Source organism: Piliocolobus tephrosceles, chromosome 3, assembly GCF_002776525.5.
Source record: "Piliocolobus tephrosceles isolate RC106 chromosome 3, ASM277652v3, whole genome shotgun sequence".
Classification (NCBI taxonomy): Eukaryota; Metazoa; Chordata; class Mammalia; order Primates; family Cercopithecidae; genus Piliocolobus; species Piliocolobus tephrosceles.
The window spans coordinates 22,731,795-22,744,298 of NC_045436.1; the positions used below are offsets into that span (position 1 = coordinate 22,731,795).

At 33.9% G+C, this 12,504-nt stretch overlaps 1 protein-coding gene across 8 annotated transcripts in view; it reads left to right on the top strand.

Annotated features, from left to right (window-relative positions):
* SPOCK3 (SPARC (osteonectin), cwcv and kazal like domains proteoglycan 3) overlaps positions 1 to 12,504 on the top strand; it is a 483,863-nt gene that overhangs the window by 314,782 nt on the left and 156,577 nt on the right. For 7 of the 8 annotated variants that reach the window (XM_023228615.2, XM_023228604.2, XM_023228623.2 and 4 more), the window contains one exon: positions 5,921 to 6,044. The exons of the other annotated variant lie outside the window; for it this stretch is intronic. In XM_023228615.2, the coding sequence (XP_023084383.2) occupies positions 5,921 to 6,044 (124 nt within the window). The remainder of the gene's footprint in view (positions 1 to 5,920; positions 6,045 to 12,504) is intronic. 8 annotated transcript variants of the gene reach the window in all.

The window sequence follows — 12,504 nt, forward strand, 5'->3', positions numbered from 1 at the left end:
AAGTTCAGCATGACATTTGGGCGGAAAAAAACATGCAAACTATATCAGATTGTAGTTAATTTATCTTAGGAATAATTTTAAAAGTTAGTTTTTATTAATTACTTCTACCACTGTGTTTAAAATATGTCTAAAAATTATTTTTTGTGTGTGAATTTCTGTCCTTCAAAAATATATAAAGCAAATCAGGTTGTTATTCATATTGCAGAATAAGCTATGTCAAATGATTTCTTCTACAACATCCATTTTTAATAGCAACACTGTTAATAATATTTTCTTTTATAAAGTATTTTAGTCTACAGCCTGAACCTATACCACCCTGAACCTATCTGACCTCTTCTGATCTAGGAAGCTAAGCAGGACTGGGCCTGGTTAGTGTTTGGATAGGAGGCTGATAGAATACTTTTTTGTATTCATAGAGCATATACCTTACTTAAAATTTATTTCTTATGGCATTTTCCTCAATTTATTTCTTATTTCTTATGGCATTTATTTCTTATGGCGTTTTATTTCTTATGGCATTAAGCTCAAATTCCTGACATACAATATAGAAATCATTTAAAGTAAATAGTGTTCATTGTAAATTTAATAAGTTCTATGTAGGCCTTTCCAGCTTTTATATAATTTTCTCGCACTGAAAGATAATTTACTGCAGTCAGCTAATAGCATCTGTCCTTTGCTAAGACCCATGGCAAAATGTAATAAAAGTAGCCTTCTTTCCTGAGAAGTTATGACCAATAGGGAAGAGATCATGACTTGGCAGTCATGTCTTAAGAAATAATCCTACCACAACTCTGGCAGAATTTTAAAAAGCAAATGATTTGGAACATGAAACAGGATACTGAGTATACAGAAGAAATATATCAAGTTACCGTCAGTTGAGATATTCCACAGAATATCTCTTCTGACTTGAATGTTGTTTTATCAGATTATAATCAAATCCTTCTGTTGATAATTAAATTAATATTGGTATGTATTAGTTAGTTTTCACACTGATATAAAGAAATGCCCAAGACTCAGTAATTTGTAAAAGAAAGAGGTTGAATTGACTCACAGTCCCACATGGCTAGGGAGGCCTCAGGAAATTTAACAGTCATTGGGGAGGGGGAAGCAAGGCACCTCCTTCATGAGGCAGCAGGAAAGAGAAAAGTGAAGGAGGGACTTCCAAACACTTATTAAACCATGAGATTTCACGAGAACTCACCCACTATCATGAGAACAGCATGGCGGAAACCGCCCCCATCATCCAACCACATCCCTCCCTCCACACGTGGGGATTACAATTTAATATGAGATTTGGGTGAGGATACAGAGCCAAACCATAACCCTCCTAAGGTAAATATATAATGTGTAAGCTGGCATTTTATTCTGCTTGCATATTTAGGACCTTGAGAACTGCGACTTTCTACTATATGATATCAGGTTCAAGAACTAAAAGGTTTAAGAAAAATATTTATTTAGAGAATCAGTATGTTTTACCATTTATTTTTACGATTTCTTGTTTCTTGACATTGTAATGCAAATATTATTTGATTCATAGATATGCATTTGTGGAAATTCTGCCTCTTTTCACACAACCGTGCTACATTTTATTTCCCTTTATTCATTGCTTATCATATGACAGGGCCACCTCCATGTCTTTCATTTCCTACCTGAGAGAGCCCAGCATTGCAACTTCAGCATTTCTAGCTCTCTCTTTTAACACCCAACCTCATCCTTCACCCCATAATGGCACATTTTCTTCACTTGTTAACACTAAATCAAATCCTAAAATCATAACATATGGCCAATAAGCACTATCTACGCTTCTAACTTTTGCTAAGGGTCTTCATATAAGCAATTTTATTAAAGATTTATAGACTCATGGATTACTCAAGATCAAATGATCCATAATAATGAAACCTGTCGTTGCACAGGTGAAGAAATTAAGACCGAGGGAGGTAGGTGGCTTGCCAAGGCTGATTAATGAAATGGATGTATGTTAAATTTAAGTCAAGTTAGAATGATAGGGTTTTTTGTGGTTTTTGGTTTTTTGCTAACCATTTTGGTGACATCATTTACCCTCTTTCAGAAATCAATGTAAATCCTGAAACATGGAAGTTTTGTTCAAATTATTTTGTTAAAATGAAGGACATGATTAACTTAAACAGAAAACTAAGTAGACCATAAATGAGTAAATGGATGTAGCAGCAATTAACATTATAATTATTAGAAAAATAAGACTGTTGAGCTTTCATATGAGACTGATGCTAGAGACATACTGAAGGCTACAGTGAAAGTTAAATCATGAATACAAGATAATAGTTCAGGTGGTAAGAAGATAATATGATTCAAAGGCCTAGAAGTGAGTCGTCTAAAAGAACACTAGCAATAGTATGAATTCCTCTTTAGTTATTAGTTTAATTTTCTAGCTCTTAAAAACATAATAATATTTATAATTATATGAAACTAACTTAGGGCCTTGAATCTGGAACCTTTAAAACGAGTGATTCTGAGAGAAAAAAAAAAAAAAAAGAAAACTTGAGTTTGTTTATTATATGTTATTCAACTTTCTTCATTTCCCTGAGTTCCAAAATACAATTTTTTGCTTCTTAAGGGAAGGGGGTGTGACCCTGTATAGGATGCAGTTAGAAACTAAATATATTTTTAGCTTAGATTTTTAGAATTGAATATTTATTTGAAAAGATGAGTCTATGGAAGTCATATATTTATTCCAGTGGAGCTGCTGATGGAAGATCAATTTCTGAAAATGTGCAAAGTTTTTCAGCTAGCTTAGGTTTTGTACTTTATTAATGGAAACAGGTTGTATCACCCTATTTGTTAATAATTTAAAACAACTAACTGCAAATGACCTTCGGTGTATCAAAAAAGTAGATGTAGGCTCAAAGGTTAATCTTTTCTGCACCTAGAATATTCAGAATAATGTGCCTAGTTGTGCTCTTCCCAGATCTAATTTCTTCCATGGGACATTCCTCTTGCCACAGTTGCCAGGCAGCCATTCTCATAGCCTGAGCCAAGTACACCTTTCCCTAATCATGTCGCTTTGCACATCTTCACCTATACTATGACTACATAAGTGCACTTCTCTCTTAGAAACACGTTACTCTCTCTTAAATGGGGCCTTCAAAATATAATTAAAAACCAACCAACAACAGATGATTTCCATGTATATATAATTTATATAAGTTTACATATTATATATCATACATAGATATTAAATTAAGTGTTAAGTTTTTAATGTTATAGCTTCATCTACTTGGCTAATTTTTCTAAGAACAAAACAAAAATTTCAATAGACGATGAGGAACACTAATTCTGAGAACGATCTCTGATGCCAAACCAAACACATTCTGAATCATAGGAAACATTTTTATTATTATTATTTTAAGTCCTGAGATACATGTGCAGAATGTACAAGTTTGTTACAGAGGTTTGTTACATGTGCTATGTTGGTTTGCTGCACCTATCAACTTGTCCTCTAGGATGCATTTTTATAAAAGGAGTCTGGAAATGCAAAAATCTCTTCCATGATGAATAGTGATATTACATATAGGTGCAGAGGTGATATCACATAGAGTTGGACTTATATAAATTTGTAGAAGTACTTTTGTATTCCCATAAGACTAAGAAATGCATTTGTATATTGTTGGTGATTATATTTCACTCCAACAAATCCTGACCAGCATCAAAACTAAATAAAAAGTGCAATTTTTATTGATACACTTTAGGAATATGAACACATTTATTTAGTGTTCCATATGGTTAAAACTGGAAGGAATAAGAAGAACTAATCTTGCTTTGCTTCAAAATTTATTCTACAAGTACATTACAATTTTACTTTTTGAGCTCATTTCAATGTCACAAATTTCTAATAAATCTTCAATTTTTTTTTTTTTTTTTTTTGAGATGAAGTTTCACTCAGGCTGGAGTGCAGTGGTGTGATCTTGATTCACAGCAACCTTCGCCTCCTGGATTCAAGCGATTCTCCTGCCTCAGCCTCCTGAGTAGCGGGGATCACAGGCATGCGCCACCATGCCTGGCTAATTTTGTATTTTTAGTAGAGACGAGGTTTCTCCGTGTTGGTCAGGCTGGTCTCGAACTCCCAACCTCAGGTGATCCACCCACCTTGGCCTCCCAAAGCGCTGGGATTTCAGGCATGAGCCACTGTGCCCAGCCAAATCTTCAAATTTTAAAAAAATTTACTTCTAGTTATATTTACTCTTAAAAAAAATTGAAAGATTTTCTAAGTTGTAAATGTTATATTTATAAGAGAAATGTATTAATACAACAATTTTTAGTTTCCAGATCTCATTAGGGTTTTTTTAAGTTATATGTGTTAAAAAAGAAGAGTGAGATGAAGTATAAAATAGATACAGAGTTGGGATATAAACCTAAGCATAAAGAACATACACATCCTATTTTTTTTTTTACTATAATCCTCTTTTGCTCTAATAAAATACTTTTCACTGATTAGAAGCCCAAACTTGCTTATACTTTCCTCTAATGCATCTGAAGAGCAAATAATTTTGCATAATTTCATGTCTTGTTTGATTACACACAGTGAAAGTTCAGTGCAAGTAGAACATTTTATTTATTTTTTTAATTTCTCTCTGCTACATTTTTGTAATTTATAAATTTTGAAATGTTACAGAATAGTCCAAGTTTTTCAATCATTGTTTTATTTCTCACTAGGGTATCGTGCCAATTGTTTTTCAGGAAAAATTTGCATGTTAATTTTTTCTCATTGTATGTATTATAAGATGAACTTTCTAGCAAAGCAAGGTTTTAATGTGGTCTTTTGGCGGAATGTGCGAAACTGAAATAAAGAGAGCATATTTGGAACTATGATAGACTTCATGAAAATCTTTTCTGAGAGAGAGAAAAAGAGAGAAAATAATCAATGTGTAATGCCCAGCCCACCCAAACTCTGGCAAAATTTGAAATACATAGTTCAAACTTCTTTACTTATAATGAAAGTCCCTAAAATGCATCTTGATAGTCTTTTGGGACCACTATTTTGTAGATTTGACATATTCATGAAAAGAAAACAAAAGGCACAAAGAAAAAAAAGTTTCTAGTAAAACATCTATTCTCATCCTGACATAGGCATCAAATTACTCTCTCCACAAGCAGTTGTAATAAATGAATATTGATTTACTACAGGACTTCTAAATATTAAATGTTTTTATATGAATTCTCAGTTACTTCTTTTTTCTAACTTTTAAGCCATTTTCCTGACTCTGTGTAAATTGTTCACACAAATAGGCAAAGGAATAAAGCAATTTAACTAAAGTGGGGAAACAAACAATTGTAAGTGTAGGTAGCAGAAGAGAATGGATTTTTTTCAAGTTATTCTATATCAAAGCCGCATGGATCTATTTTAAGACACTTTTACACAACAAAAGGAGATTTGCTGTCACTAAACCTAGTGATTTGGCTTTCTAAATACTGGTAAATGCTGGAAAATTGTAATTCTTTTTTTTCTGTTTTCTCTAAAAGTAAGCCATTCTCAGGCACCCAGTGAATTAGGTGCCATCTCTTATATATTGTTCCTAATGGAATGTGAGGACGGCTTTTAAGAAGGTGCCAGATGTGTGAGTCCTTTATTGCTGAGCAAGTGTTGCTTCTGTTTCTGAGGCTATGAAAAGGGTTCGCATGAAGAAATACAGCCATCATTTATATGTGACTAGCAGAATATATTTAAGGGACATATTCCTGTTTTATTAGAGGCAAGCCTTGAGATAGAAATCAAAAGATTATAATGAAAAATATGGCATGAAATAATAAATTAAAAATGAGAATCGTTTGTTGATTCTAATGTATCTTCAGGAGTTGGAATGGCAGTGGACGAGAGGAATGAGCTAATATAAATGCATGTTCTTAAATAATTATGCTCAATATGCTTGCTTTATTTTTTTAACAGGATGAAAGAAGCAGGAGTAGACCATAGGCAATGGAGGGGTCCCATATTATCCACCTGCAAGCAGTGCCCAATGGTCTATCCCAGCCCTGTTTGTGGTTCAGATGGTCATACCTACTCTTTTCAGGTAAAGACACCTACAGTTGTTCAGCATGAAATAAGTGATGCATACATATTAGTAAATGATTAAAACTATTGGTTATCCAATGTGATAATTCAAATTACTCATTTACCTTATGAAATAATATGAATAATCTCACTGGTTTGGAATATGATTCAATATGTATTTGTTTTTTCCATGTCAGAATTTTTAAGGTTTGAAATACTAAAGCTATGAACCCTCAAATATCAAAGCCAACATTTCCTTTGTTGCTACTATGAAAGGTGCCAGAAATGTTAGCATGCTGTACAATAGCTTTAGTGATCAATATTATTTTAACAACAATAAATGTACTACAATCTGTCACTACAATTACTTTTTTTAATCTCATATTTTATCTCCTATATTATCTCATTTAAGCCACCAAAAAAAACTCTTTACCAGATGAAAAAACCGGGATCAGAAAGGCAATTTGGCAAGTTTCACATATTTAGTTGACACTGAAGCCAGGATTTGATAAAATCTCTGATTCAATGCCTTTGCTCTCTCTTCTACATTATTCTTCCTCCCAATTAAGTGTCCCATATTGTTAAAATATTTTGGGATTTTTACAAACTTTGCCTAAATAAGACATTGATAAATTTTCTTAGCTTATGTAACAGAAAGGAAAGAGTTCAGACTCACTGTCTTTTATCTGAAAACCTAGGGACTGGATACATTTAAAAGTTTAGATTTAAGAAATACATATATTTTAGACAGGTAGTGTAGCATGTTATGCAGCGTCCCTAGAAGAAGCTTACCCTATAATTAAATTATTAAGCCAGGTGCAGTGGCTTATACCTGTAATCCCAGCATTTGGGAGGCCAAGGTGGGCAAATCACCTGAGTCAGGAATTTGAGACCAGCCTGGCCAACATGGTGAAACCCCATCTCTACTAAAAATACAAAAATGCGTCAGGCATGGTGGTAGGCGTCTGTAATCCCAGCTACTCAGGAGGCTGAGGCAGAAGAATCACTTGAACCAGGGAGGCGGAGGTTGCAGTGAGCTGCGCCATTGCACTCCAGCCTGGACAGCAAGAGCAAACCTGTTTCAAAAAAACAAAAACATGTTAATATCTTTTTAAGCAACAATTTGAATATTCTTATTAAAGAGTATACATGAGATCTATAAATAACCTTTTCTTAGTTCATATCTGATTGTGCTTACTGCAAAGTTATTTCCAGAATTTTTTTACCTTTTAGTAAAATGCTTTGGTTTTGTGGATACCTGCTTATGAATCACAATTTGTCTGAGCAAATATTTCCCCAAAACTTCCGCTTGCCTTTTACAATTACAAATCTGGGCAAGTTCACTACAATGCTCTTAATTAATTCAGTCACTAAATACATACATAGTACATCCTAGGTGCCAAGTACTGTGTATCCTTAGTGAAGCTGTCTTATGTCTACCTGCTAAACTTTTATGGATGTATATAAAAGCGGAGTTATTGCTAGGACAGGAGTGTGTCAGGGGTCCTTTCAACATGGTCTTGATCTTGGTGAATTTAACATGGTATAGGTAGGGCCTTGGCTTTGCAAGTTTAGTAAATTCATGTTGTCAGTACAAGGGAGAGTGAATCTATCTCATATTATAAAATCCCACGTGGAAACGATGTATAAATCATTTTACGGATTTATTGACTTAAAATGAAGGATGCAGATTGTAATATTCAAACTGATGAGAAGAGCTACAGAGGAAGCAAATTTTAATCCTAATTTTATCTGGTCATTGTAGATGATTGAACAAATGGAGTCAGTGGTAGAGAGATTGGAAATTTTTACTGGCATCCACCTAAGTAGAACTATGTCTTTCTCAACATTGGAAATATGTGCCAGAAGTTTGTGCCTAGGATGTCATCATTCCCAAAGAGTGCTAACAGAAGTCTACAGGCTTCTGCTGACATTTTTGGGACTCTTTTTAGGTTTCTCTTAGCAGGTGATCCTTCCTTTCCCAATTTAATTTCATAGGACACCAAGTTACAATTAGAAGTGGAATTCTATTTGATGAAACTTGATTGATGATGTAGAGTTACTTAGCATGTAAGAAATAGCCCTCAGATTCTCATTCAAGACTAAAAGCACCTATTATACATAGATTAATTCAGGTATATCTTCAATTTCATGGGGTTTCCTCACTGTTCTCCTTGGGCATGGGGCACACTGTGATACCTTGGCTTACAAATCATCTAATCTTCTTAGTATTATCAACACAACCAATCTTATAGATAATTCATATTTGAATTATTATTTTAATATTTATTTGCATAAATGTCACTTTTAACAAATGCTTTCTTTACATAGAAAGACATTACACAAAGCATGATTCAAGTGAATATTGGTCTCTAATAACCGTAAATCACCATTTTTATTTCTGTTAATTCTAATCTAACTTAGTGAGTTTTCCACTTTGGACTATCCATCCTAATCTTAAACTTTGGCATTGACAGCGATGAGACTGAGCTATATAAAACAATGAAAACTAAGTAGAACTCTTAACCCAGTAAAAATTTAGGTGAAACTATCCTTACTAATCTTTTCTTAAGAGTTTATTTGATTTGAATCTCAAATTAATGACTTCAATATGTTGGTGATTTTTTGTTCCTCCCTCATAAGAAAGTATTGCCCTAGGCTATTTAGCTACTGGATCAAGAACAAAGACCACAGAGGCCAGTACCTTCTTGTAAATGTCATCTTATTATGTTCCCAACATCTGCTTATGAGAGTTGAAAATAGAATATAGGTAAGAGATCACAAGATCTTTCTTCTGGCTCTTGGATCACTAAAGTTTGTCAATAAACTTGCAAATTATGACAGGGCAGATGTAAACACATTTGAACAGTAATGATGAGCTCCAAATTCTAAGCTCAGTGGGGTCCATGAAGCTCCTTGCTTGAAGTTGTAAATCCTCCCCTGAGTAGTCCTCATATGTTAAAGATAAACCAGAAGCCGGATATGATGAGTCTTGGATGTGGGGCCCTACATTCAGTGTAGAAGTGTGATCTTGCTGTGGAAGTTTTTCCTATTCCTCTGCTGAATTGTCGACCCATGCATTGATACAAAGGGGTTTTTTAACACTACAAATAATATTCCTACAAGTTCTATTTTAAACCCACAATGTTTGTTCATTACTTTCAGCTCATTTTATAGAGAGGAGATTATAAATTATATTTCCATTGCACATCCTAACTGGAGGTGAGGTCATTACGAAGTACAACAGGAGCTGGGGAATGTGGTGGGAAAGAGGGATATCAGAAGGTACACAAAGAAAGACTTTAGTCAAATGACATAACTAAGATATAATTTTGAAAGGTAAACTTCATTATGCAATGTGACCAATTTTGAATAATTATTTTATTTGAGTTCAAGCTTTTAAGTTAATTGGCTTTTCTAGAAATCCTCAGCAGAGTATTTTAAAAATGCATACACAAAAAGAAAAATTTAACAGGTGAGGAACTATGGATAAATAGGCTTACTTGAAAAAATATTGGGACATTTGTGATTTTCATAAAATATATTTTTGGAACATTGTCTTTTTTCCTATTAAGAAAAATGATTTACTTTCTTTAGAAGCCTATTTAATCTTTCTTTTTAAAAGAACCAGTCTTCTCTGAATTCTTTCAAATTCAGCAATGCCAGAAAAATCAAAATATAAGTCTGTTCAAGGTTGTTTGAGAGGTAATCATTCTTGAAATTGACACAAAAGATGAAGGCCTTCATTTGTTTACTTCAGGCAAAGTGTATTTTGATTGTATTGTCAAGCTTCAATAAGAACTAGGAATCGTTCTTCAATACAGCATTTATGTTAGATCATGGATATATTTCTCACTTTGTTATGTAAAATGTACATTACATTTGCCGTGAGCACAAGTCAATAAATAATGTTTCAGACTTGAGTAGAACATGTGTAATATAAACTCCCTGAGGACAACAGTGGATGATTTTAAACTCTTTTCTATTATATTTTTATTATATTTTTAGTGATGCGCTGCTTGGCAATTGAACTAAACAATCGTGAATTCCTTAGAAATGAGTATTGTTCATAAAATTGTGTGTGTGTGTGTGTGTGTGTGTGTGTGTGGTTTTGAAGGAAGGCAAATATAAAGCTTACCTATTTTAGACTGCAGTTTTCTAAATCCAACTATAGAGATGCTACTTAAATTGATTTGGAATGGGGTCCCATGAATTGGAATTTTTAAAACTTCTCATGTGACTTTTATGTGTAGCCATGGCTGAGAATCACTGTGCATCTCTTCAAATTATTGCCTTTGAATACTTAAATAAAAGATAGGGGTGTGTGTGTGTGTGTGTGTGTGTGTGAACAATAACATTAGCCTTAAAGGGGAAGGCCTAATTTTTTTATTACTATCCAAAAAATTTCTTTTTTTTTTTTCTTTTCTTTTTTTTTTTTTGAGACGGATTCTCACTCTGTTGCCCAGGCTGGAGTACCATGGCCCAATCCGGTTCACTGCAAGCTCCGCCTCCCGGGTTCACGCCATTCTCCTGCCTCAGCCTCCCAAGTAGCCAGGACCACAGGCGCCCACCACCGTGCCCGGCTAATTTTTGTTTTGTATTTTTAGTAGAGACGGGGTTTCATTGTATTAACCAGGTGGTCTTGATCTCCTGACCTCATGATCCACCCACCTCGGCCTCCCAAAGTGCCAGGATTACAGCCGTGAGCCACCACATCCGGCTCAAAAAATTTCTATTTTAAGTTTCAGCATGCTACTATAATGTTTTAACTTTTCTGTCATTTATTTATTTTTTTCCATATTTGAGGCATGTTCTTACTTTCTCTTAATAGTTACTAATTCTAGCAACTATATGCACATTTTGAAAGGTAGATAATTTCTGACTTCTAATCATGAGAAATTTAATATGTTATACTTTTTAGTGTTTAGTTGTTCTACCTTCTTTCCTCTGAATATTTAGAGCTGAGATCATTTGATTTTGGAAGATCCACTGTCAGAAATGGATGTGCACTCTTTCCATGTGACTTGCTTTTCCACTTAGCTTGGGTTTGACTTTTGGCTGAGGTGTGCCGACTCGATCAATATCACACCACCAGAACATTACCATGGTCATTTATGGGGATCAATTCTTATTACAGCACTGAATATTACAGGAAATAATATGAATTAACTTTATCATAAAATTTCAAATTTAAAAAGAACTTAAAAGAACATCTAGGAAAAACTTCTATGCAATAAAGTCCCTGGTATGAAATCACATTCTGCGAGGTAAACCTCTATATTTGAGGAGTGTTCTAATTGTTAAAAAAGTCTTCGTCTCCTTACATTGATTTTGTTTCCAACACTCCCTATCCTTACTCCCTGGAGTCATGTGTTGAAGCACAAAATGCATCCTCTCTTGTCTTCAGTTACTGGGAAAAATGTGAATTCTTAAATTTGCCACTTGCAGTGAAGAAGCAAACAGCCAAAAAACACTTGGAAAGCAGCTTCACATGTGGGAAAAGAACTCATTTTTTTGTTTTTGCTTTTTCAAATCCCTGATTGGCCATTGACTTGATCAATGACTGGTGCCTTTGAATAGAAGCTTCTAAGAGAACACAGGGTACCTTGCTCCAGAACACCTTCACCCCAGTCCCTTTATTTTTACATACGTTTCTGGATACTAAGTTATTTTCCTAATGCCCTGATCCGTGTTTCCCACAGCTTGGTGCCAGTGGCCTATCTGTGGGGAAGGTATAATGTAATGAGTCAGAGGCACAGGTGCCTGGTTTTTGTCTTCACAGTAATTTGTGTTTGATCTTGCCATATGGTATCCCATGGCCTTTTCACTACATTAACTTTCATAACCTCATATATACATGTGTGTGTGTGCATATGTATAATGTGTGTGTACATATATAAATCAAACATTTATGTAGACCATATTTTCTGGCAAATAGTTCAAATATTTTAAATACGTTAACTGGTTATTATCCCTCCTTTATAGGTGAGAACTGTGATGCACAGAGAATTTAAGTCATTTCACCAGTGTTACTCAGCTAAGTCCAGAGCCCATGTTCTTAACTGCTTTTCAATATTTTAATGTAAAATTGAAGCAAATTCATTTTTTAAATTAATTACCCTTCATTATTTTTCTATATTGCTACACATAATGTGGTAACTACCTTTATTTGAATCACTAAAAAATAAAATAAAATAAAATATATGGCATTTAAATGTATTGAGTTGTTTGTTCCTTACTGGCTTAAAGCCTGTGATATCAGAGTAATAATAAAATATATTTTTAGATATTATGCGTGATAAATAAGCCTAACTCATCAACTTTCTATGATTATTACTTATTGCAGAAAACAATCTTCTGTGTCTTCTAGAAGCTTTAAAATTTTAACTGTTAGGTTTAGGACTGTGATACTCATTAGTTTTTGTGTATAGTAGAAGGTAGGTTTTTTTTTTTTTTTTTTTTTTTTTTTTTTTTTTTTT